Source organism: Aulostomus chinensis, chromosome 5, assembly GCF_037954235.1.
Source record: "Aulostomus chinensis isolate RoL2024-O1b breed Wild chromosome 5, RoL_Achi_v1.0, whole genome shotgun sequence".
Taxonomy (NCBI): domain Eukaryota; kingdom Metazoa; phylum Chordata; class Actinopteri; order Syngnathiformes; family Aulostomidae; genus Aulostomus; species Aulostomus chinensis.
The window spans coordinates 23,293,940-23,320,671 of record NC_141324.1 but is presented as its reverse complement, the minus strand read 5'-3'; the positions used below and the strand labels follow the sequence as shown (position 1 = coordinate 23,320,671).

Sequence of the window (26,732 nt, the reverse complement as noted above, 5' to 3'; positions counted from 1 at the left end):
GCAATACAAGGTCTCATTACCCTCAACACTCCCAGGTCAATCTTTCTACTACGGGATAAATAATTCATTCATGCATCTCCTCTAGACTTCATGAATGGTGTAAGACCAAATGGATCGAATTCTTCGAGTGAAATAAGTCGGCGTTTTACAGCAGTTGTAACACCAAAACAATTCATTCCACCTTATTTACAGGTAGATATTAAACAATATTTCCAGCTTAATGACTAACAACCACAATACAACCATGAGAACAGTTGGTTGTAATAACTCCCGCTGCCAGAAGATGGAGACAAATGCATACTATAGGCTACACACTACTGCTTTAACATCTTCAGTAGCTCCGCAGCAGAAACTTAGCTGACTTAATAGCGTGAATTAGGAGCATTGAACTTTAAGCTAAACTACTGCTGAGCTGTGTGAGAAAACTGGCTTTAGTTTTGACAAATTACAAGGCAAAAGTTGTCACCGAAGACACTATGAAAAAGATGTCAGATTCAGTTTCCTGAGGTTTCTATAGACCTTCAAATTCTATGTTTTTCTAACTTTTCAAACTCTCTTGAGGAGGTGTTGTCTCTCACGTTTCACATTATTTTTTGCTTAAAGCGACCTCGGGAAAGTTGATTAAAAACAAATATTTAGACGGACAAAGTTTTTTCATCATCCCCATCTGTTGTTGATTTGAGTGAGGACTTGCTCTGTGAATGGCAAGTAAACATTTCCTGCGTTTTGTATTGTAATTGAACTAAAAATGTAAGTGAAAGTTTAAATTTGCTTGTAACATTTGCCATTTTAGAAGACACTCTCGAAGTTGTCTGATTCTGATGGCTGTCCATTTGAAAACGGTCATAGTTGGCCGAATTGCCGCGGTTACAGATTTGAGTCCGGATATAAGTAAAAGTATTGCTAACTAGATTTATGTTGCTAGCTAATGGCGTTAACTTAGCCTGCCGTTTCCCGGGGTGACGTTCCTACTCCCGCGAGATTTTATCCAAAGTCTCAAGAGCACCGTTGCTATGGTTACTTTGGTAGCAGCAAGCGGGGAGTTAGCTGGTAGTGTCAAAGGCGGTTTGTGAAAAAGTGACAGGTAAATGGTTTCTTTTGATAAATATCTCACTAAGTATTTTTTGTCGCTAACCGCATTAATCATGGAAAAGATCTAGCAGCGGAAAGGCTTTACACAAATGAGGACATAGATGTTTTACACGTATTTACACTCGGTCTCACTTGTGTAAAACGGTCATACAGCTCTTCCGATGTATCAGTTTGTAATAACAGAATAATATTTTGACTCTTTATGAAGTTGATTGTTTTTCCTCAGGACTGGACCATGGAGCAGGGCGATGAACTGAATGACTTGAGACTTCAGTTTCAAGCATTGCAAAAACAACAGGAACAAAGAAAACAAGGCCGGAAAAAAGAGACAGAGGAGGATAAATGCAGTGTCATTGATGATCCATCTAAACTGGGTGTTCAGGCTGCTAACCTCAAAGACAGGTGAGAAAAGTGCTTTCCTTAGGTGCTGTTTTGGTGCCTACCTGTGGTTTTGGCGTTTTGAGTTTGTAGCAATTTTAGATTTTCTTACTTAGGGTGTGGAAAGTTGACTTTGTGTTTTATTGCCTGTAAAACACTTTGTAAACTCCCCCTGAAAGTGTTTTACAAATAAGGTTATTATCACTTGTTATCCTCCTCATGAATCATCTGGGGAGACATACTACATGTGACAAGTAACTTGCAAATGATTATCTATTTATTGTTCACTTTAATTGCCTCCCTGCAGATTGCAACAGAATGAGAATCAGGCTCTGCTGGACCAGCTGAGGGAGCTAAAAGATGAAAATGGTCGTCTCTTCAAACTCTTGAGTGAAAAAGATTTTGAGATTAAATATCTGAAAAAGAAAAGAGAGGAAGAAAGACTGGCCTTGGGAGGTATAAAAGTCTAGCTTCTACTTGTTTTGCATCACAGTATTATTATGTCCCATCTTTTTCACGACCACCTCTCCTTCTAAAGGCACATCGGGCATTGCTGGAGATGTTGCAGCCACCAAGATTGTGGAGTTGTCCAAGAGGAACAGAGAGCTAACTGGTGAAATCGAGAGAGAAAAGATGAAATCCAAACAAAACAACCACATAATTAGAGAGCTTGAGAAAGAGGTAACAACATTTATATGGTGAGACGTCAAGAGAACACACCTAAACTAAGCAGCCACAAAAAAAAAAAATCTGCTATTGCTCCTCTCTGTAGCTCCAGGCTGCTCTTATATACTCCTCAACCGGGCAAAATGTTGACTTAAAATCCCAGAACAGGAAGCCAGTTGAAGACTGTGAGGTAATTTTTGAGATAAAAATGTATGATTATTTTCATGCGATAGCTCTTGATGGCAACTCAATCGTATTATCTTGTTCAAAAATAGGAAAATCCAGTTGTGAAGTCTCTGCAAGAAAAACTAGCTGCTGCCCAGCTGAAAGTAGCTGAGTATCGCAACCAGGTTCAGTCTCTCAAACAGGAGTTAAAAGTTGCTCAGAAGGTAGTGATGTAATCATATTCCCTCATGAGTAATGATCAGTTACTTTCAATTTCAAAAATACGACCTTATTTTCAGGTTTGCTGCCTTTTGTAGGTTTTGATCAGCGAGATTGGGGAGGAAGTCAACCTTCAACAGTTACTCAACTGTCCGGGGAGCTTTAGAGGCCGCGCTCAGCAGATACTCGTCCTCCAGAGGAAGGTAAACTGAAATTATTACTCAGAGAAATAGTTTAAAAAATAGTATGATTAAAATAATCAGTGATTGAAGAAAGAATGGACCTTTGTTTATGAAGCAGAATAAAAGGAGTCACTGTGCGACAGGTACGGGACCTTGAGCAGCAGCTGAACCAGACGGCTCAGCAGAGTCACACATCAAGTATCCAGAATGTGGACGAAACATTTCTGGGAGCTCAAAAATTCCCTCCTCAAGACAGAAACCTCAGCTACATACGCGGTATTCAGAAAGAGAAGAGAGAGGCATTCGAGGTGTGTTTATTATTTTATTATTAAGCTGTTTAGTTGAAATGTGAATGTGTTACGTCATGAAGACCCTGCTCTCTTTCAACAAATATACAGAGGATCTCAGCCGACTATGAGGCCCTCCTGAAAGACCGTGACGACGTGAAGAGAAAGCTTGAAGCCACGAAAGCCAGGAACAAATCTCTGTGTGCTGACATGAAATCGCTGAAGGTTCAGATCTCCACCCTCGTGGATAAGGGTAAACATGACAATGAGCTGGTGGATGCTCTGCTGGTAAGGCCTCAAAAGAAAAGAAACATATCTGCAGTTGACAATGCAGAAAAAGTCTGTTTGTGTACTTCTAAATACATAAGGATATTAATTGCCAGTTATGTTGATAATCGGTTATTCATTTCAGTCTTTTTTCGTGCCAAAATATAAAAAATGTTTGCTGGTCTAGGAGTCTTAAGTTTCAAGAGGTTGCTGCTTTTGGATTGATAAAGTAAACCATCCCAACCTGTCACTTTTGGCTGTAGGAAATATGTGATGAGCCTTTTTTCAATTTCCCTGACCTTCAATCGACAAACGGATTGATCCATGATAATAATTGGCTGATTAATTGATGAGGAATGCAGCCAGTTTTCATTCATGCAGTTTGTAAACCAAACATGCTGTAACAAGGTCTTATGCAACAGTAGGAACATATTACATTTGTTAAACATGGTCAAATGGCTAACAAGATTAAAGCCCATCTGTGGTTTAGGAACAAAATGCTCCATGAAAGGCATCGAGTGTTTTAAAGTAGTAACATTACCATATAAATCACATCTTGTCACACACACTGCATGAAAAACAACAATATTTAGGGATTTCACATCAAATTTACAAGTTAAGACTGGCAAGAGAAAAAGATCATCTGTAATCACATGATCCTGGTCGCTGCCTGCGACAGAAGCAGCAGAGCAAGATGCAGGAGGTCCTTGGCCGGCTCAGCCAACAGCAGAGCGTCCCTGACAAGGAGGCCCAGCAGCTGAGCAGTGCAGCATCAGCCCACCACACTCTCATCCAGAGGCTTAACCAGACGATTGCTGAGAAAGATGACAAGATTAAAGAATTAGAGGAGGAAATCCAGCAGCTCTTTGTCAAGGTAAAAAAAAAAAGAAAAAAGAAAATGTTGGGCTGATGTATAAACAAACTTCAGCAAATGTAAGGTTTTATTTTACTTCTTGGAAAAAGTTGAGTTGGAAAGTTGTTTGTTTTGTCTCAGAGATTCCAAAATATTGGCGCTCAACGGCTGCCAAACCACTGAATGTGTGTTTACAACTTTTGCAGGAACAAGGTGTGGAAAGCCAGCCCAGCTTGAATAAGTGCAGTTTAGGACATTCTCCTGAAGAGGGCGACATTACCAAGAGAATAACGTCCTCAGTGTATGTGTCCTAGTAGTAGTTGCGATAAATGATCTTTTGGAGTATGAACGATGTTTATTTAATGTGGTTGTTGATTTTTGTAACGCCTCGACTGAAATGTTCTGATCATATCTGTCAATTCTTTTTTTTCAGTTCAGCCTCTAAATTTGGTCATAAACTGGTACTTCCTGCTGTGGGAAGCAATGTAGAGTTCAGGTAAGTGGAGATAAAGCTGGTTACAGTATTTACTCACGCTCATCTGCTCTGTACCAGCAATTCATCAGCTTACATTTAAATGTCCTTTTCTTGTATCTCCAGAGATCCAGGTTCTACAAAATGTCCACAGTGTTTTGCCGACGTGAGCTCACTGATGACCCAGTGTGATGAATACAAGACCCTCTGCATGGAGAAGGACAGACTCCTTGAACAAGTGCAGAGCCTTCATATAAGGTAATGCCAACTGTAGAAGTTGAACTTCAATCTGTTTCTTTGTGGAGCTTAAAAAACAACATCACCAGTAGCTTCAGGTTATAATTATTGAGACTAACTCACTTAATAAAAGCGGGTTATTCGACAACCAGAACCTGGAGCTGCAGCATCAGGCTCTTGTGTTTCTTTTAAACTTTTTTTTTTTTTTAATATTTTGGGTTAAAATATGTATCACTAGACCTTCCAAAGCAGCTGCTTGTGAGAGCCAACCGTGTATTACCGCATGTACCCCCTAGCCCCCCGGGTGGCAACGTCCTTCCACTCAGAGTTTGTTTAGGCTCTGCAGGTACATGATGGTTAAATCAAAGTACACAACATTTACATTTTATTTTCGTTTGGCAATGTTGATATTTTTCCTCATCACAAACATCGGAATTACCTTTCTAATAGGACCTGGGGGAACGCCACCACACTATACCATTCAATCAATTTATAAGACCTTGTTCATGCCAAGGCCCTGATTATTTGTGATTGCCTTCTGGGCATTGCAGGGTTATTTCCAATAAGTTGTTGGAGTTAATTTTATTTATTTATCAAAATCATGATTGAGGGTGAAATTGAGATTAACAGGCGATGACAGCTTTCAGACTGAGGTAGGAACATTCCAACAACTAAGCATCACACTTTGCAGGAATAGAAGCGAACGACCCCTCAAACACGTTACAAAATAAAATAATATCAACAATATCAAACATTACTCTGGCAAGTCCTTTGATGTTTTAATAACTAATTAAAAAAATAACTTTATTGGTTTGTCTGCTCATCTAAAACATCATTTGGGTTGCAACAAATTAAATAAAAAATCGATTAATCTGATGTTTATTTTCAAGATTGACTGAAAAATCCTATTCAAAACATCTCATTTTTATCCATCCAACAATCCAAACCCCAAAGATTCTCTATTTTCTGCCATTAATAACAAAAGAAATTAGCAAGTGTTTATATTTAAGTCTGGAAATGTTTGACTTTTTCGCTTGAAAATGCCTGTAATGATTAATCCATTACCAAAATAGTTGGCACTTATTTTCCTCTGATCATTTGATCAGTTGTTGCAGCTTTAATGTCATTTCAGTCTCCGTCCAGCTGAACGGCATTATCTTGACTTGTCTCAACTTGTAACCATCAGACTCATCTTTTGTTGGAACCTTGCAGAGTGAAAGAATTGAAGCAAATATGTTTGGAAACAGAAGAGAAGTACCAGCAGGAACACTGCAGGGCAGTGACCCTGGAGCAGCAGCTGGAGAGGACAGTGTCAGACTAATGACCGTGTGAACTGTGTGCAACTGGTAAACCGGGGGTTAATGACAGAGACATGGTGCCTCTTTTTAAAAAACAAATGTCCTGCCACATCACTTCCTCCACTTCCTGGAGAACACTAACACTCGTTTCCAGGGAGTTGGGAATCCTGCTCATAGACAAGCAAAATCCAGTCTCCAAAAAACATTGCCGATCCTGAAGCGAGCTGATCCTGAATCAAGGAAGATGTTGGTCCAAAAGAGGGAATTTACACCAGCTAACAGAAACACTTACAGTATGACCATGAGGAGACACAGTCATCTTTGGACGGAGCAGCGACATTTCTGTTGCTCTTGTATGTTGTGTGGCTGGTCATTCATCTGAAGGAAGTGGAGGGACTGAGAGCATCGCTAGAGACAACTCCCCACCATGACCTGCAGCTCTACGGTGACGTGATGAGACTAGTCAAGCATGTTTTCTCCTGCAGCAGCCTGGACAAGACACTAACCAGGGCAGCTGGCCCAGACCCTGCTCAACCTCACGTCCAGCTGAGACCCTCAGTACCTTCCCCCTGTCACACGTGAGAAACAGCAGCCTGCAGGAAACAGCCTCTCCTCCTCTGACACACAAACATTATTCCAGACCTTGTTTTTCTCCAGGTGAACCCTCAAAGCCACTCAAGTACCTTAAGTGGCTTCAGACTGAGCTCTGATGACATCAGCAGAAGTCTTTCTACTGATAGCAGAAATACTGGTCTTTTATCTTTTCTGCTGGCTGTTTAATACATTTTAAGTCATCAGTTAATCTATTTGTACAATTAATCGACGAATGGGTTGGGCTATAAAATTTAAATAAATGTGAAAAATGTTTAACACAATTTCACAAAGCCCAACAGTCCAGAATCCACTGATTCTTCACTTTCTTTCATTAATGACAACAGACGCAGTAACGTCCTTGTATTCAAGAGTCGGAAAGTAGCAAAATGTTTCATGCGCAGTTAAAAAAGACTGAAACTATATTCATTTTTACCAAAGTAGTTGCGGATTCATTTGTTGCGGCTTTATGCATCGCTAGCAGCTTGAAATTCATTGCAGAGGGACAATTTCAGTTATTTTTCCAACATATTCTGTATGGATTTATCTGTTATTGTTGTTGTTTTGCTCCAGATGGTTTTACACAAATGTGTGAATGTGTGAGTCTCTGTTCAGTCTTAACATAAACATGCAACATCCCAGTTTGTGTCCCAAAGCTTGAATATCCCATTTAAATATTATGGCTAATCATTTCTGACTCGAAACCAGCTATGTGGGAATAGTGGTTGTAAATGAATGTGGACTCAAGCTGCACAAACTCCCACTGTAGTCCTCCGTCCATTCCCCAGAGCATGTCACACATGTATACAGTACAGGCATCTTAGGGTCTTAATCCGAAACGTGTCTGGTAATGCATAGCCTAGCGGGAGGGGGCTCCTAAATTCATCCTAACATCCGAGATTTTTCTTCCGTTGTAGCCAAACGGATTTCAGCAAAAAAAAAAAAAAAAATCCCCCCCCCCCCTTTCCTCTGTAGATCACGCTTAATTTAAAACCATGGCTGAGTTAGTGTGCTGCTTCAAATACCGCACTATTTCTTCCAGGACCCTGTGGGAGATTGGCAGGTCCCCATTGGACTGAGCGAGAAAGGCCACAAGACAAAAATATCAGAGTTTGGATGTGATGAAGAAAGCCTTTATGCGCTGAGTTACAAAAAAACGCCTGTGTTGAGTACCTCCTGGATAGAAGGTGAGGCTCCTGTAATGAAGTGTCGGTTACCCCTCACTGTTGAGATGTGTCACCGGAGGAAGAGAGGAGATACCATATGTCTCATGACCACACGCCTCACAGGACTGCCAAATATGTATCAAATGCAGCAATGTGCGTCAGAAAGGATGTTGATGGAGCAAATACTTGTCATGGTCCATAACTGCATGAGAGTCCAGGGAAAATGTTTAACTTGATACATTTTTGTTTGGTTGGGTTTTTTTGTTGTTGTTTCTTTAAAAAAAAAAAAAAAAAAAAAAAAAAACCTGCCATAACTTGATATAAAAATGTCGCTTATTTTCCTAAAACTTTTACTTTGAACATGTTGTACATGATAGAATCTAGTTAATATTACCCACTTGTGGCTTTTAGATATTCTTCATTACTCTGATTCATTTCTGTTAATAGCCAATGTTGCTGTAGGTTAATTTGACTTCTTCTGTTGACTTAAGTCATTAACAAGTATCATCACTTTCAAATAAATTACTCTTCACCAAACAATTTTGATATTGTTTTATGAAGCTGTATTACGCAGAAAAGGTGTAGATTTATTCCAAAATGCCCAATAACCCACCAAACCAAACACAAACTTATGTAAACACAGCATACGTAAACAGCCTCACCTATTTGTCATTCCAGGTTTGAATGACTCCTTTCTCCATCCTTCTCCTCAGAGGTATTCCCTCGTTCTGGACCAATGCTTCCTGCAGACCATTGACTGCATCCAGAAACTAAAGTAAATAGTGGCGCTGCGAACGCAGAGGTTAAAGTTAGCCATCAGTATATAAGGGATCTCTGAACTTTACTCAAGCCAGAAAACGGTTTGTGCCTCTATGAGTTCATTCATCTTTTAGTACCTCTCATTTACATTTAATGGAAAGATAATAAACAGCTAATGTGCTGATGTTGCAGTCAGAAGAAATAAGTAAAGAGCTTTACTGACACAGTAATGCAGCAATCATAGCTTTAATAAGTAAAATGTTTATCGGTGTCTGCTGGGGGAGTAAAATAGTCTCTGTCGTTACTACAACGCAGTACCCAGGTCTGTTTCTAGACATAATGACGTATCGACCAGATGATTTGCGCTGCTGGCTCTCATCTTTCTAACTAGCAGCTCAACACTGGACACAGTGTCGTACCTTTTCATCAATTTCATTTTCACAAAGTTTGAGCGTCAATCCACATTTATGAAAACGTCACCGGATGGGCACGTAGTCGCGTCCTGAACTCATCCGTTTTTACTGTGCTTTGTAAGTTATGATTGCAGTGGTGACTTATGATCCTGCAATTGTGCAGCCTGAACTGAAATATTAGGATTTTTTTGTTGTGTTGAAAAAAATTGAATTTAAAGGTGTGTTTATAAGGTGTTTCTGTCGGCATTATGATAACCTGATGGAAATTAAATCAGACAACAATAAAGTAAAGTGATCTTCTGGCCTCTGGAGAGTGAATAAAAGCAGGAATGAAAATCAAATGATGTAGTCATGGCACCATAAAATCCTCATTTTAGTAATGCTTAAATGGCGATCACTTATAATTGTTGGGGACGCAGGAACGTTGCACTTATTTTGTTTGCCAGATAAAAACAACCACACAAAGACACAGACAGGAAAAAAATGACATACAGACGGATTCAACGAAGGCGACAGCTTTGTAAAGTGGTTCTTCTTCGACGTATTTAGGGACCGAAGTCAGCGTAGATTGTACACCAGCTGGAAGTTTGACTCACTGGCTGTATCATGTGTGTCCATCGTCACTGGTGCAGATATCCTTCATGTTGCAGTCTGGATGTGAGCAACGCAGATCACAGCTGGCTGATTTTTGTAATTTGACAATCTGATCTAATAGTTTCCAACAGAAACAGGACAGAAATAATTGGGAGAGACAAAAAGGGGATGACGTGCCAGATAAGCCACAACTGAGTGATCTTGAATTGTCAGAAATAATCAGTCCTTATGAAAACAGAAAGAAAACTCGACCCGTTTAGAAAAGAACCTGCACAATATCGGGAATTAGTCGGGTTATTTTCTTTCTGAGAAGCTTACGGGCAAAGCAGTGTTTTAATTTAGCTGTATTCCTATGTGTATCACTTGGATCTGAATGTTGTTTAAAAAATAAACTTGCCTCAAACCAGACAGAATACCCCCCCCCCCCACACACACACACACACACACACACACACCCACCCACCCACCCCACGTGTTCCCTATTTCTCCCAAAGGAGAAGTTAGGAGAAGCAGGTCAGAATTCAGTAATTTCTTAACTAAAATGCCACATTTATAGAGACACAGAAGTGTGAGCAACACCATTGGGCGAGGAACATATTTCTGCTGTTAAAACAGCACGTACTCAGTAACCGTACAGCTACCTCCAGGTTCTGCGTGGAGGCTGTAGCACCTTACCGGTCGTCCGCTCCCCCATGCCGAGCGTCGATGTCTCCGAGCGTGTTCCTCCCATCGTTCACGATCTGTCAACGGATGGCCATAGGACCAATCTGTCAAGCACTCAAGACTTTGTCACACTGAAGGAGACCTTTGACCTCCATGTGTTATAATGAAGGGTTGAGGCTGCTACACGTTGCTTCTAACCCATTCCTGACTAGCGCAGTACTCCACCCTTCAAGAAACAAACGTATACATCATAAAAAGAGATAAAATAAGGTGGATGCAACCGTCTAGTGAGCATTGATGATGCTTTTTTTTTTTGTGCTTGTTTTTGTCCTACTTACACCCAGGTGCTTTCAAATTGCTCATATAAAAATGTGTTTACAGCGTTATCTCTCTAAATGCTGCTGATATGCTAACAAAGGGGTGTATGTTTGCATGTGTTATCCTTTGTGCACTCTTGGCCACTAAAGTTGGTGGATTTTCCACCCGCACAATGTACGTAATGTACGGGAGCCTATTATGTTCCCCTGAGGTGAAAAAAGAAAAATCCTCTCTGTTTTTGTGAATTAACAAGAAAGAGAAGAGTGGATTTTCTTTCCCTCTTTTTTTTCTTTCAAGTCAAACCAATGCGCTTCCACTGTAGTCGATTTAATTTTGTTAAAACTAATATTGATTGGTACAAAAAGGTGACGTTCAGGACTCAGTGAAGATACCAGGATTGAATATTTTTGAAATGTAACCAGCTAATAATCCTGTTAGTTTTTCTTTTTCTACGCTTATTTAGAACATATTGGCAAATAACGGTAATAACTATGGGAGGAGAGGGCAGCTTGGATAAAGGTTAACTTAATCTGAATGCAAATTAGCCAACTCGGTTAATCTGTTTATTATTATAACTTTTTTTTGCTTTGTTATTGGACTTTTGAAAGGTGTAATAATATCAAGACCATCAGAAACATTTTGTTACTTCAATGATGAATTTCACAGAGAACAGTCATATATTTTATTAGCCTTGGTGAATAACCCAGATCTAGAGGTGGCGTGGTGATTAGGACACCCCCCCCCACACACACACACACACACGCGCACACACACACACACACACACACACACACACACACACACACACACACACACACACACACACACATACACACATACCCCAAACAAAAGCCAATCACTGTTTCATTATCATCAGAGACCCTTTAGGGCTTAATAATCAGGGTGGTCGGGCTTCAAGTGTGTTACATGCAGTGTGTGTGTGTGTGTGTGTGTGTGTGAGTGAGTGAGTGTGTGTGTGTGTGTGTGTGTGTGTGTGTGTGTGTGTGTGTGTGTGTGCGTGCATGTGTTTGTGTGCGCTGCTCAATCAATACAGATAATGGTTCATTCTTTGGTGATTGGAGGCTGATGCAGTATTGTGATGTCATTGAGTGTCATTTGTGGGACAGAAAATTAGTGAAGACATATATGTTGAGTGATACTTCACCCAAAAAGCGTAGTTTGCCTTTCTTTCAAGTACTCATAAATACACACAGGACCTTATGTTTTTTTCCCTCTCCTTCCTGCAGAGGTCAGAGGTCAGTCACTAGAGAAATATACAGTATGTGATGAATGTGTGTGTGTGTGTGTGTGTGTGTGTGTGTGTGTGTGTGTGTGTGTGTGTGTGTGTGTGTGTATTGTAGGTTGAAGGGAAGCAATTCCAGTTTTGTATTTCCTGCTTTCTTTTTTACTAAACGGCCTGTTGGTTTGTTTAAGAAATTTCAAGTTTCGCCTTTATTTGTGAGGTGTTTTTTTTTTTTTTTCCAGTTTTTATTTTGTGGAAGTAAATTGATATCATTTTCATAAAGTTGTGGCCTTGCTGTGTGTGCTATGGGAGTTGTGCTATGGAATTGCTTTTGTCATCATTGCACTGATTGCTAAGAAAACCTTGGTGGGTTTAACCTTCCAAGCATGGTGACCAATGTACTGTATATCTGGTCATAAAAAAAGACTTACACAGGGAAATCTATCAGGCAAATGAAATAACAAGGGTCATTAATGTGTGTGTGTGTGTGTGTGTGTGTTTGTGTGTGTGCTTGCGCGTGTGTGTTTGTGTGTGTGCTTGCGCGTGTGTGTGTGTGTGTGTGTGTGTGTGCCATAGACAGGCCTCTCTCTGAGACCTCTGTGACTACAGAGATGATGATATTCAGCCATTTGCTCTGCTGTCCTGTTCAGGCCAATATCCTGGTTACCGTTCTGCCCATCCCCCCCTTTGCAGAGCCTGTCCCCAGCAGGATGAGCTAGCTGTAAACCACACCAGGTCTATTAATTAATTAATGTACCCTAACTGCAGGGTTGAGCTGCCTGCAGTGGTGGCCGCTGGTGTTTCTTTGTGCTACTGCAGTGTTGTGGGAGAAAGGCAAGACACGGAGAAGAGCTGCAAAATACTTGTGAGAGGGCTAGAAATCCGTAAGCATCATACTCACCATTATTCATCCAGGGCCATTGTGGTCCTGTCCTGTACTCGGCGCCAGTGCAGGAAGATAGAGGAGGAAGAGGGAGAGGGGAGAGAGGGGGGGAAGGGTGGCTGGGTGGCTGGGAGAGAATGGTTGGGGATCAGCTGGTATGTCCACCTCAGCTTCTCCTGCGGGGCTGGGGAGCAGTGCTGCTGTCTCAGTGCTTGTCCTCTGTCTTCTCCCAGATCCCGGATCCTGAGGTAAGAGCCCCCGCTACATCACCATGCATGTCCTCCACAGGTTACTCAGGAATAACCTGAGGGTGACTCCGTGATCTGAGCCACAGTCTCTTTGCTGCTTTGTATGATTTGGTTGCCAGAGTTGTCGCTTGCTTTATTTGACAAGACACGAGTGAATTAAGACTGAAAGACGATGAGATGCTCCTGCACCAGAAGTTGATGGTTTACATTCTGCAGAATAGGAACCATTAATAAGCCCCGCCTGAAATCCTCCGTGTTTACTTAGAGAAAATTTGCTGTGAACGCTGCATGAATGAGAGGACAAATTAACACCCTTGGGTCAACACTCTGTAGGCTGTATAATTTCTTGTGGTTTCATTTTATATCTTTACATACACAAACTATGGAATATTGCATTAAAGCAGGAAGCTCGCCATAAAATTTGACCCCCCCCCCCCCCATGTAAAAATAAAAATAATAGTGGCCTAAAAATAAAGACATTATTGAACACATTTTTGTTCTCTTTTTGCGTGAGGTAAAAAATGTTGGATCGATAAAAGTAACGATTCTTTTTTCCGTAATGATGTCACCAGCCGGCAGAGTGGCACTTGGGTAGAGTTGAACTCAGAATAAAAAATAATGAAAAGACTGAGACGGTGGTACAAATGGCATTTTAATAGCCATTTAGGTTGAGGTTTAGGCAGGGCGAAAGTTTGGGCACCACTGCAAGTGAGGTCAGAGTTGAATACAAAATATTGGCAGAAAGCGGAAAGGCTAAAGTGACTCCAAATCCTAGACTGAACACGTCTGCAGTGTCCGACACTTGAATCTAAAATACGAGGCGAGAGAAAGCATAAGGACGTTGTAGAAAAAAGCTTTCTTCCGATGACAAAAGACAGCATCGATTGGATACAACCAACAAAATAAAGCACAATGAATAAATATTTTCAGCCTCTAGACCAGATCAATACCTCCAAACACTGCGAGAGCCAACAAAAGTTCATGTTTATAAGTTTCATTTTAATGTGATAAGTTAAAGTTATCCTTCAGTTTGAAAATTAGTTTGTCAAGGTTGCTAATTTCTAAATGTTTCTAGGCTTGACATGCTTTTCCTTTTTATGTATCCAATTTCTAAATTACAACTTCACGCCTCTGGCTGTTACACAGTGAATAATAATTTTCTATTTTAGGATGTTAATCCTCCCTAAACTTTCTTATTATATAAACAAAACAAAGAACTTACTTGTGGAAGAATATCCAGACATGTCAGTTACAGGGTGACCTGCCATCCATCACCAAAAGAACCCACAAACAAACACAAATATGTCATAATTCCTGCAATCAAACAATCACTCTGAAGTAACTTCAGGTCAGTTCGCCTGTGAATCTGTTGTTTGTTGCGTGAAAAGGAAACTTGAGGTTTAGGCCCCTAATCCTGCAACATGAAATTCCCCTCGAGAGAAAAGTACTTAGCATTACATAATCGCGTAAGCAGAAATGGTTGTTTAAGAGCAGTGCCTCATTAAGGCTAATCCTACTGTGGGAGTTGCATCAACATGAGCTGTGATTATTTCTCATACAGATTCTTTGTTCAACTTTACAGTCTTGCTTTTGTACCAAAAAAAAAAAAAAAATTGCTACTGTCCCATTTAGCGTGAAGCAAATCATTTCTCAACAAACATTAAAAAACCCTGAAGCTGAGAACGTGTTAAGATGCTGATGTACGGAGGCCTGGAGTGGCCATACAGGCAGAAAATCAAACTTTGTGATGGAAATGATAAAACTGTCAGTATGCGTATGTTCTCGTTCCCACACTTTGATTTATTATTGTTTACCAGTTGCCTTCATCTCCTGACCACTAAATCTCAATTTATTCAAAGTGTGGGAAGTGCTGATTACTTTGTTGCCACAAATGTATCAAGCTGTGGGAACAAGTTGTAACACACAGCAACAAATAAATCAAAACCTGGGAAGAAATCTCATGGCCACGATTATTAATTAATTTATTTTTGTTGTTGTTTTTTTAATAAACTGTATTTACAGATACACAAATAGTCAGGCAAATCAGTTCTTCAGACAGAAACAATGCAGAGAACAAGTAATCATGTCAAACATGAATAAATACGTTCAAAAATGAATTACAAATTGGTCACTATTAATACAGTTGTGGGAACAAGTTATATCTTGTGGCCACAAATTAGTCAAATTGTGTAAACAAGCTGTATATCATGGCCACAAAATACATAAAAGCACAAACCACTCCAGGGCTTCATATTTAAGAGTTCTCACCAACAGATTAAGCTTCTGGAATCCTACGTATTTATTCAGTCCCCTCTACTTTAAAATATAGATCCAAGCATTTTTTTTTTTTTTTTATGAGGAACAAAATGTAATCAATTGTTTTTAAATTCATATTTCTATCCCAACCAAAGCGAACGTATTCCCCCAGGAGTCACTGATGTTTACTTCTGCCATACGTCTGCCTGCTCTTATTCTTAAAACATTTCACAGCGTGTGTAACGGTCTTATGTATCCATCAAATGCAATAAGTGTCCATTTACTGATCCATTGCTTGTAGTTTTATGGACTAAAGTGTAGAGTTTCCTAAACAGTCCTGTATCATCCATCCGAGGGATCGATACGCAGTAGACAGAGAGAAACACTAATGATGGTTTTATAAGGGAACCAAAGCTCAGCAGGCTCTGGCAAAGTAGCCATCATTGATCTCATACAAACACACACACACACACACACACACACACACACACACACACACACACACACTTTTCATATGAATTGTTCCTCGATCCCTTACTCTAGAGAACGCCAAGAGTTTGTTCCTGACATTATTGATTACATTATGTGCACCACGGAATTTAGACGTCAAAGACAATCAAGAAATTTCAGAGAGAATGTAGGAAAATTCTAAATAGAATCGTGTTTATAGAGCGCAGCTCTTGCTGGTGTCAAGTGAGGGGAAATGTAGGTGGTGACAGCGCCATGAAAACCCACAGGTTGCTGTTTGTTTTCTTGGCAGCCGCTTAGGAAATGCTAAAGACCTTTCAGCTGTGCTCTTTTTTTTTTTTTTTTCAAAATTTTAGCATTTAACCCATGCCTTCAGTACCCCCCCCCCCCCAAAAAAAGAAAAAAAACCTTCAATTCAGCTGTGTGGTTTTGTGTTGCAGTTCTTGTAAACTGTATGTCAGGGGCAGCTCAGTTCAGTTAAATGTCATAAATCTACATAGACAGATAAATAATAAATAAAATGGATCCCTCAGCCATACCAACATTACAGGGTTGGAAATTACAGTGTGCAGACTGAAACTGAGATGAATGTGTGTTGCTCCGCACCGCACTGAACGCTGTTCCTGTGACACCGCTGTGGCTGGTGATTAGGGAAGCGCTGTCCTTTCCAGGTCTTCGAACGCCTCTCTGGCTTATGTCTCAGGGTTAATAGGACTGAGGCTGTGTTTAAAAAAACAAAACAAAACAAAACTTCAACTAGAATTTCTTAATCTGAGGGTTGGGAGCCCTACAAGGGTGTTGCTGGGGTCAGAAAATGCTTGTGTGAGAAAAAAAAAAAAGAACGAAATAACAATTTCAGACAGTATTTATTTACATTTAATTGCCTGTAGGAGTGTTATTTTTTTCTTGGCATCGATCTGCTCTTGAAAAATACATAAAACAAGCACAAACTATAAAAACAATGACAAATTTTTTTGTTTCCACTATTTTGTTGTTGCTTTGGGCCTGACGCACACATGCTGACTGTGCTGGTGCCGTTTTTAAGACAAATTTTACAACAGGTAAGCAAAAACAGTGCTGCGACTTGGAAAGGTTGAGAACCACTTTCTTATCGGCTGTAGATCTTGAATCCCCGTTTGTTTAGTCACGTGTATTTGTATTATGTAGTACTAAAATGAATGTATTCTCTTTTTTTTGTTTTGTTTTGCTCTTAGCTGTTACCCACTGATCCCCCAAAGAAACCTGACCCTGTCACCTCAGAGACTGTTGTCTTTTGGGGGCTGAGGTTATGGCAAGTCATCGGCATCTTTGCAGTGTTTGTTCTCGCTGTCGGTAGGTATCCCTCATTTAAATACATTCATTAAAAGAAAAAAACATGTCTTGAAATAAGTGCTTGTCTGTGGATGCAATTATGTATCTCCTGAGTGACAATCTTCATGTTGTATTGGGGGGGGGGGTTGATCATTTCAGTTCTCTGGGAGTGAGTCATCAGATAGTGGCTCTAACTTTTACAGGAAAAACAGACTGTGCTCTCCCCCTGTTTGCTCTCAGTCTGGTCGTCTTCAACTCAAACCAACGCGTTCCAGAGATTTCCTGAACTTTTCTATACAGCTGAATATTTTTTGGTCTTTGGCCTCATTTCGTTCCGCGCTCCTAAATTCCCAGTTAATTGCACAAACTATTTTTTTTTTGTATTCATTTGTTGATTACAAAAGATGGGAGCCAGACAACATGATAGATACCCTTCTAGCCTCTTAAGGAGCTGAGACCCACGGAGATCGGCTGACCGCTAGTTAGCTCAGCGCAATGAATGGCAAAAAAGGATATTGGTCTTGAGAAGTCTCTGTGTGGGTCAAAAGATTGCAAGCAAGCAAATAAACCGCTGGGAAGTCTTGATCCGGTGTGCGGATATCATTCTTTCCTGCGTAGCCTCACTGCATCATTTGGAGTCGATCTGGAATAACAACTAAATCTGTTTTGGCTGCAGGTTTTGATTTGAGAGACGAGAAATAGAACTTTGACACATCAGAATGAAGCACAGCAATTTGTTTGCCTCTGGTGCAATTACCGCCCCCCTCTTGTGGACGATGTAGTCAAGTATGTTTTGCTTTGCACTTCTTCAATCTCTTCAACATGCTGTTATGCACTTGAAAGAAAGAGCATCTACAGTAATTTGCAGCTGCCAACTATTCCTGATCGAGAGCCTCCCTAAGTGCTCAAATCGTTTTTGTTTTTTTGTTTGTTTTTTTTTACCAATAGACGGCCACATCACATACACCTGGTTGTTGACACATTTTAAATCAACAATATTTCAAAGTCCTCTCTGAGGTGACTTGCAACTGCCTTTAGTGTCACCAGCATCCATTAACTCGCTCTCCGGAGAAGAAAGTCAATCAGTTGCTTCTCTATACACAATCAAGACAGAGACAATTGAGGCCTTCGACAACTGAAATTTACAACCCACAAGCGTCATTAGGCTGCACCTGCATGGTGCCGGCATCCCCGGCATGTTTGCGACGGCTTCATCCTGCAGCTGAGTTCATTTCACCAAAGAGTCCCACAACCATTGTTATTGACTGGGTGGAGAGCAATGATGAATAGCGCCTCTGGGACTTTTTCCTCTTATTTTCAGCTGAGCTCCATTCTGACGTCATGACATCACTAAATTCCCAAAAGCCTCTTTCACTTCATTTTGGTAGACATTCCCTACTGGTCGTAAACCTGTACAGACATTAACTAGGCTGCGTCTTGATTGGTCTGTCGTTCACTGCCAAGATAAGCCTGCTTTAATATCAATCACGGTTGCAGGAAAGACAGATGAAAAGCAATTTTTCCAGTTTGATGGGCATACGCCTTCTTTGCCTCTCAGACCCTTTTCCACTGAGTAGTGCGAGATATCAGCGCCTCAGAATCTCCTGATGTGACCCCGCCATTGTGCTCTCTGGATAAAACCTTGTTGATCCGAGCGCGAGCAGCCTCCATAGATTTTCAGTCGTCTGATGTTGAATGTGTCAAAGTGGCCGCTCGTGCTAGACAAACACTGAAAACAGGTTGCTCAGTGGCAGATCTTTGAAACTGGAGTTGTTCATGACTGACACGACTGACTAAGTGCAGCTCACGCTGCTGCCTCCATGCAGTCTCCTCTTATCTGTTTTGCTCTGAGCTACACGTACAGTATAGACTAGAAATCGGCTTTTTTCTGAATTTATGGTTTAATTGTTCCATTCATTCCGAAAAGAAAACATTATTTCATGAATTCATGAGATAATAAGAAAAAAAATCAGCTCTGTTTTTTTTTAATTAAGAATATGACTTGCTGAACTGTCTTGAGACAATGGTTTTTTTGCTGCGATTCTGAATTAATGTGATAATTAAGTCGAGAAATGAGGAAAACATTTTATTTCTAAATTAAATGCAATAAACTTCTATCTTTGCTTTACAGCTATTCCTCCACGCTTCGGGCTTCAAAAAAAAAAAATAGAAACCATAAAAAAAGCATACTCGTGAGTGACATTGTACGTTGCTATGAATTTGTGGTTATTTTGATTAAATTATCACACATTATCACCCTGGCTCCCCATCATTGCCGGCAGGTGTTATCCTCTTGGGTGGTTTTGTTGTTCCACTAATATACGGAACACATGCAGACAAAACAATGAGGGAGCTTGTTAGTTTCATGCTACGCTAGGTGTTATCATGGCACAGAGCCAGTGTGTTGTTATCCCCTCAGGGCAGCATGCTCTTTGACACACCAGGAGTTTTTATTAATTTTTTTTTATTTATACGAGCGGATACAGTTTTGAGTTATTTAGAACACAAGTAGCATGATAAACACACAACCATACAATATTGGTATCAGCTACAAGAACCTCTGACCTGAACCTTATGATCTTTCCTTTGGTGCCGTGAGACCGCGCAACAGAGTCAAAACTTCTACCGGCGAGTGGTGTACGTGATTTCCACTTGAACACAAAATTTTTCGTTGCGGTTACGAAGACAGAAATACAAATTATTTGCTCGTGCATAGACAGGAAGCTCAGATGTGTTGGATTTAAACAGATATAATACAGGACAACTTGGAATTTCCTGGTTGAGGAGCTCTTTGGTAAATATCTCAGGGTTTGACCCCTAAAGGAGTGTACCTCACTCCTAAAACATATTGTACGTGTAAAAGTACCTATTCAGCCCTCTAAACAAAGACAGAAGATGGAGGGAACTTGATTAGGTGTTTATAGCAAGAAGTCCTCCGGCACTCCTTCAGCAAAACATTGGTTCCGACCCTTTGATCCAACGCATTTTTAGTGGTCTGGTTAGACACAAACACGACTGGCTAGTTTGAAGTGAAGATCATGAGGTAAAATCAGGAATGTTTTGACAAAAATAAGAAGCCAAAACTCATCACTGGCAACATAAAATCAACAGCCCACTTAAGCTGCATCCACTCTCCAAAACATCTGTCCCCACTCAGCAGCCTGCAGTCACCCTATGTCTCCGTTTGTTAATGTCACGTGTCTTCTGACCTTCATGTTGTCATAATTATTACAGCCACTAGATGGCATCAGTCGCTACTATCAGTGTTTAGAGTATAAACTGTTGGCTCAGGAGGGCGAGCTGCAAGGTGTTAAATTGGTTCTGTGTACAAATATTAGGTGGATAGTGGGATTTTTTTTTTCTCCAACTGTTTGATATTATTCCAAATTAAAAGCTTTTTCAGACGAAACTGTACTGGAACAGATTTTGACATGCTAATTCAACTGATGATGAAGACTTTATTACTTCAAAATGTGATTCATGATTATTCCAGGTGCTTGCATGGAGGACATGAACTAAAACAACCTGTTGTGTGCAGTGCATAGAGCCGTAACTAACTAACAAACAAATGCACCAGTTCCTATTGAGTACAGTATTCAGAAAAGTTGAAGAGCAATGCTTTTTTCTTTGCGCAAGGATTGACAATTTCATAAAATGACAAATCCTACTCATATTTCTCTCCTCTCACCCTCCTGCAGTTATCACTCTCTGTTGTATATTCAAGTGCCGAATCCCAAGAACCAAGAAGGAAATAGAGGCACGGCATGCACAGAGACAGGCCGCCAAGAAATACGCCAACACATTAGAGACAGTGCCACCTCTGAATGAGCTGACTGAGATACCAGGATGTAAGTACCTCTCTCATGTCTTCTCAGTGTGATAACTCCTATTTAGTTGGCTGTGTTACACAAGCTCATGTTGACTGCCGTGCTTTCCTGGAGCCGCTCTGTGACTAAGACGCACCGGGTTAACATTTCATCCTGACGGCTCTGAGTGAGGAAATGAAATTATTTGAAAGGAGTCTAAAATGTCAAATGGTGAAGTCTTGTGAAATGCATAACCTACAGAGAGAACATTACAGCTCCAGGTCTGTTATTGCTTTATGATACAAAAACGCACCTGAGAGTTGTCAGCACGCAGGTAGGCGAGTAGGAGCTACCTCGGGCCAGTCCAGTCGCCAGAAAATGCGACGAATCTACAGGTTCACTTCAAGCTCTTAATGATCAAAGAGATTCTTCAAGCCTAAAGCGTTATTTTTGCCTCTCAAGTGGTTACAGGTAAGTCATGTTTATGTAGCTTGAAGCGAACAACGACTGATGGTTAACAACACCAGACAATCTAAAAATGTCTGTTTTCCAACTCTGAAATTAAGCTTACGTTTTTCTAATTGTTTTGGATTACAAGGGAAGGGTGGGATGAAAAGAAGCCATGGATTAAAATGGACAATGACAGTTTGTAAAATAACATTTTTGTGTAGTTTGAGGCCTGTTGTTTTTCTATGGCTGTTGTTTGCCATCAGTCACAAGTTAGCTTCAAGCTAAACATATGTGATCATATCTCTCTGAATTTTGGAGTCACAAAGAAGGAATGCAGGGTGTAAAATATATGTTGGTGAACTCAAGACACCTATTTATGAGTACTTGAAAGGCAAAGTACACTTTGGGTGAAGTATCACTTTAAGAACAGCTGCCTTTCTACTATTACTGGTAGTTGAAAATCTAATCTTTCTGTCTCTTTTACTGTCACAAAAGTTGCTGCTCTTGATTCAGATCTTTGGCTGTACTGATATACTTGTGTGGAAATCTCTTCTCTTCTCTTCTCTTCTCTTCTCTTCTCTTCTCTTCTCTTCTCTTCTCTTCTCTTCTCCCAGCTCTTCTTCCACCTGCTCCTGAAGCTTCTGCTGTACAGACAGTCTCTGAGCAGGTAGAAAGCGCTAACAACAGTGAGGTTTCACCACTAAGAGTCAGCGAGGACCCCGGCTCGCTTATTCTACCAGATACTGAATAATTTTTTTTTCTCCTTTCGAAATGTTCGTCTCATCTTTCAGGCTCTTTAAAAACAATGATAGCGTTCATCGAGCAGGAATCACACACTGCAGTCAATGATGCAGCCGTCAGCGATGCAGCTGGCTATTAAAATGAATAAAACGCATCCTATAAAAGCATGTTTTGCAAAGTAAAGCTTCAGTAGGGATGTAGGCAGTTGCAGTGATGTCATGCAGCTCAAGGTCCAACCAGGAGAACATGAATACTGACTGTTGCAATAAAATACAAGTGCTGTTTTTTTTAAGTGCTCTTTCTTTGAACCTCTTCTGAACCTTGAATATTTTCTCAGGCTTTCTACTTTCTGAAACCTTTTTGAATACCGCAAATGCCCATATTTTGCATAATGCACATTTGCCTGAAAAAGTGAGTGCCCATGACTCTGTTAATGTTTTGGCAATTCTGCAAAGTTACAGTCGTCACTAAAGATGCATACAGTATCATTCCAAAGGCCTGCTCCATGTTTGTCTGTTTCCCTAATTGTGTGTTTGCTGTTGGATGGGCTGTCCTCTATTATCTGCTTTGTCTTCATCTGTGATTAAATGTTCAGAAGTGTTTCATCGCCTCCAGTTTTCTTCTGTTTCTGGTCATCGTGAGTCTTGTGTGTACACGAGCTCTCATGGGAGCTGCTTTGTTGTGGCATTTGAATGGTGAGGAATAGGGACTGACATCTGTCCCCTCCTCCTCTGGGTGTTCACGTTTGTGTGCACAAATAGATTAGTTGGTTATGGTGCAATTAATTTAGTGTAATTGAGCTGTCAATAAGTTTTACCAGTGTAACAGAACAAGATGTGTGATTTCAAAAAAAAAAAAATCATGGGTTGAACTTCCTGTGGCGAAGGCGTCCGTTGCTGTTAAATCTGAAGTGTCATCTCAGATAGTGGATTTAATTTGCATCCGAGGGAATCTTCCTGCATGACAATCAAACTGACCAATCAGTGGAACCGGAGAGGAGCTGCAGCTGCTACCATCGTTTAAGACCAACACACGTTTATTCGCTGCTCTCAACCGTGAACTCCAATCATTCTGTATTTGCTTTAGCAAATGATTAGGGAGTGTTGACGTGATTGCACAAGGAAAAATGCAAACTGCCTTTGCAAATTGTGTTATCTCATGCCCAAATAAAACACGTAAAAATGCCTAAAAAAAAAATGGTTTGGATTGAGAGTCGTGGTATTTTCATTCCTACTTAGGGTTTTGATGGAATAGAAGATGGAATAAAATTACTTTTTTTGTGGGAGCTTGATTATGCAAAGCAATAATAACCAGGATTTTTTTTTAATCTCAGCAGTTCATTGTGATGAATATGAGTCCAGAAAGACTCCCTGTCATCTTTCGTGCGTGAATATAATTTTCCACGCATAATAAAAGCTTGTCAGATGAATGTGCAGAAATATGCAATCGTGTTTTCAGCCATTAGTGAATGTTGCGTAAGACTCAGACAACGAGGTGGCTATAAAAACTGTGTCTAAGAACAAATATTGTAAGAACTCATCATAGCTTTCATGTGCACATGAGCACCAGGTGTACCGTAAAGTTGGCAACATTTGCACGCTCCTGGCCAGGAATAGGGGCGGCACGGTGGTGCAGTGGTCAGCACTGTCACCTCATAGCAAGAAGGTTCCAGGTGCGAGCCCCAGCTTGAGCACAGGATCTTTCTGTGTGGAGTCTCCATGTTCTCCCCGTTCCTGTGTGGGTTCTCTCTGGTACTCCAGCTTCCTCCCACAGTCCAAAGACATCAAGAGGGGACGAGGCTGATTGATACTCTAAATTGACCGTAGGTGTGACTGTGAGTGTGAATGGTTGTCTGTCTCTATGTGTTGGCCCTGGGATGAACTGGTGACCTGTCCAGGGTGAACCCTGCCTCTCACCCAATGTTAGCTGGGATAGGCTCCAGCCCCCCCCACCCCCCGCCACCCTTAACAGGATAAGCAGTATAGAAAATGGATGGATGGCCGGTGATGGCTGAAAATACACAGAAAGAAGGAGAAGGACAGAACCATTTCTTCTGTTTCTGTCTCCTCTTTCTCATAAGTTCATAGAAAATCATACAAAAATACAGTCGCTGAAAACTCATGGCCACTTTCATTTATCTATAATCATCTCTCCCTGCTTCCTCTGAGGTGAGTGAGGAAAAGGTTGTTCGAGGTTGTTCCATCAAGAGTGAACTGTGACACAAGTTCTAGTTAAGTTCCAGTTAGTGAACTTTACTGGACATTTGAGAAATGCTCTTCATCGTTTACAAGGCGCCAACGTCATCCATGTCATACTAATCTCAATCCTTGCTCGCGCAGAGACTGAAGAGCCGCATTCAGCACTAGAAGGGAAAACAGGGCTTAAAAAAAGAAAGTTTGCCAGAATTTGGAACAATGCACTCTATGACACATCAGTGTGTCACAATGTGACATTTAATTGCAGTGCCACATTCAGCAACGTGCTGCTTTTTCCTTTTTATAAAAAGCTGAAATGCCAGCCCCGACTTTAACTCACAGGAACGATCAAACACCTCCCGCCCATCGAAAATTTCGACTGTAGAGAAGAAAAGAAGCGACACAGCTTGGAGGTGGAGGAGAAATGAGGATATTTTCAGAATTTAGCCAAAACACAAAGACATCTGTTCACAAACATTTTGATGGTTGGTTGATTATTTGAAGTCAGTTGGATTCACCTATCAGAGTGAAATATGGGACCAAAATAATTTCAGGTTTACGCACACCCCCCTCGGGCGACGTTTAACATTACCTGGATGTTCTCAACCTGTGTTTATGTATGTAGAGTCTCTGTAGCATTTACAGAGAACCAGACAGATGTTTGCTTTGCTGCTGGTAAAACACACAAGGCGTCGATCTACGAAGCTTCGAGCGTCACTCTGAAGCAACAGTTGCTGTAAAATCAAGTCCGAGCTTCTCCTTCAGCTTTATCACAGCCAGGTAGGCATGACGTTGTCTTTTTCTGTACACGGACGGTAGTTTTAAAAACTGTTCATGATCTCATTAACGATCTTTGTTTCACAAAAGAGAGAAATCTTCATTGAAACTAAATAGTAAAATCGGAGAAAGTAAAAGCCTGCAGGTGTTGCAGAACTTTTTAAAAAAAAATTATTTATTTATTTGGATTTTTCTTCCATAATTGTGAGCAAAAGACCTCAGAGAAGCTGTGGGTTGGTGACATTAGGGGGGATTTCTTGCCAAGAGGAACAGGAGAAGATCAGTATCGTTTGTGTGCCGTGACACCGAGCACCTGGTAAGTGGTGTTGCTGTTCAGCTCCCTACAGAATGACGATCTTCAGACGTACAGATTTGAGATTCGCACGTCTTCCAGATCACCTGTCCTCAGAGGACCGAGCGACTCAAACTCATTGACTGCAGATTCTCTCGTTCCAGGACCATTATTATTTTCTATTCACATCTGATTTTCTTCCACCATTTTATTCTCTAAAGATAAATAATATTCATGTATATACATATGCATACTGTATATATAAGATCATGGGAAATTCACTGGGGGGGGGGGGGGTAATCACATTATTGGACAAATGGTGGTCATTTTAGAGTTTTTTATTATTCCATAATTTGCCCTTGTTTGAGAATTGAGAATTGTAATATCGCATGAGCAAATACCCCCAAAACACTTTGAGTTGGAATCTTTGCATTAAAGGTGCTATACAAATAAAGTATATTATTATTATTAATAATATATCCTAATATATCTCATTTGCGTCAAAACTATTTATAAGATTGACATATTTCATCCGAACACTTTTTCAAAACATGAATGTGTTTATTTATGAGAACATATTTTTTGCTTTCCACATCAGGAAAGTTATTATGGTCCACTGCCTTCACTGGAAAACAGTTGTAAATATCCAGCAAATATGGATTAACACCTTCATTAAAGGATGTGTTTCAGCCGGCCACTGAATTTAAACAGTGAAGGCTTGCAGCAGAGGAAAGTTGGCACGTCTCGGTATGACACATTTCATTATTTGACCGACATAAAATATCCCCCGCTTTGAGAAGATATCTTTGCTACCTCTGTTAGTCATGTTCTGGGTGTCATCTCCTGAAAACAAGCTCAGTGTGCAACTGTCGCTCTCCCATTTTTCTGTTGGAAAACAGTCAAATTAGGAAAATAAATAGACCATGCTTACTAGAACAGATAGAACCAGATGTGCCTTCATTATATGCAACCTACTTACCAAAGCACTCTATCGGATTAATCCCCCCCCCCCATTACACTTCGAGGCAGAGCTTCAATGATACCTGATCACGATGCCTTTCACCTTCTTTTTTCTTCTTTCTGTTTTCTTGCAGCTGCAAAAGCAGAAGAAAACGAGGAGGTGAAGACAGTCTCTAAGAAGGTGGACGCTGATAAAGGAGAGAAGAAGATGAAGGAGGGGAAGAGAGAGGGCAAAGGTGCCAAAGAAGGGAAAACAGATGAAAAGGAGGCATCAACAAAGAAAAAGGGGGAAAAAGGCGGTAAAGAAGGTGGTGAAGGAAAAGGGAAGAGATCCTCTGAGAAGGGAGACAAAGGGGAGAAAGGAGGCAAAGGTGGAGCTAAAGGGGGAGCCAAGAAAGCTCAAAAATGATCTCCATGGACACAAAAACATTTTGTATTTTCCCAAGGGAAGATTTTTTTTCCCCCAAATTATATTTTTATGA

General features: G+C 40.6%; 2 protein-coding genes and 1 long non-coding RNA gene across 6 annotated transcripts; 2 read left to right on the top strand and 1 right to left on the bottom strand.

Annotated features, from left to right (window-relative positions):
* Positions 1-333: 333 nt before the first annotated feature.
* Positions 334-9,983, top strand: ccdc13 (coiled-coil domain containing 13). Of its 4 annotated transcripts, none has more exons than XR_015115859.1 (15): positions 334-704; positions 1,319-1,494; positions 1,778-1,926; positions 2,009-2,151; positions 2,243-2,326; positions 2,412-2,525; positions 2,619-2,723; positions 2,846-3,010; positions 3,101-3,277; positions 3,936-4,130; positions 4,316-4,410; positions 4,543-4,605; positions 4,708-4,839; positions 6,031-7,894; positions 8,552-9,983. XR_015115859.1 is itself a non-coding variant. In XM_086203989.1 (14 exons), the coding sequence occupies exons 1-14, from the start codon at positions 702-704 to the stop codon at positions 6,137-6,139; spliced, it is 1,710 nt and encodes a 569-aa protein (XP_086060115.1). In that variant the 5' UTR covers positions 334-701; the 3' UTR covers positions 6,140-8,179. The 4 variants fall into 4 exon arrangements, 2 of the variants coding, with proteins under 2 accessions (XP_086060115.1, XP_086060117.1); XR_015115858.1 differs by lacking the exon at positions 8,552-9,983 and having other exon boundaries at positions 6,031-6,694; positions 7,750-8,179; XM_086203989.1 differs by lacking the exon at positions 8,552-9,983 and having other exon boundaries at positions 6,031-8,179.
* On the bottom strand, positions 3,039-10,031 carry LOC147261785 (uncharacterized). Its single transcript, XR_015115860.1, has 3 exons — positions 9,538-10,031; positions 8,536-8,661; positions 3,039-4,071 (listed from the first exon to the last, which is right to left on the bottom strand). It is a non-coding gene; the product is annotated as an uncharacterized LOC147261785 (long non-coding RNA).
* A 2,852-nt stretch (positions 10,032-12,883) lies between these two features.
* tmie (transmembrane inner ear) lies at positions 12,884-26,659 on the top strand. The gene is made up of 4 exons (XM_086205088.1): positions 12,884-12,994; positions 16,933-17,050; positions 20,728-20,877; positions 26,385-26,659. Exons 1-4 carry the CDS (start codon positions 12,884-12,886, stop codon positions 26,657-26,659), a joined length of 654 nt encoding a protein of 217 aa, XP_086061214.1.
* Positions 26,660-26,732: the final 73 nt, after the last annotated feature.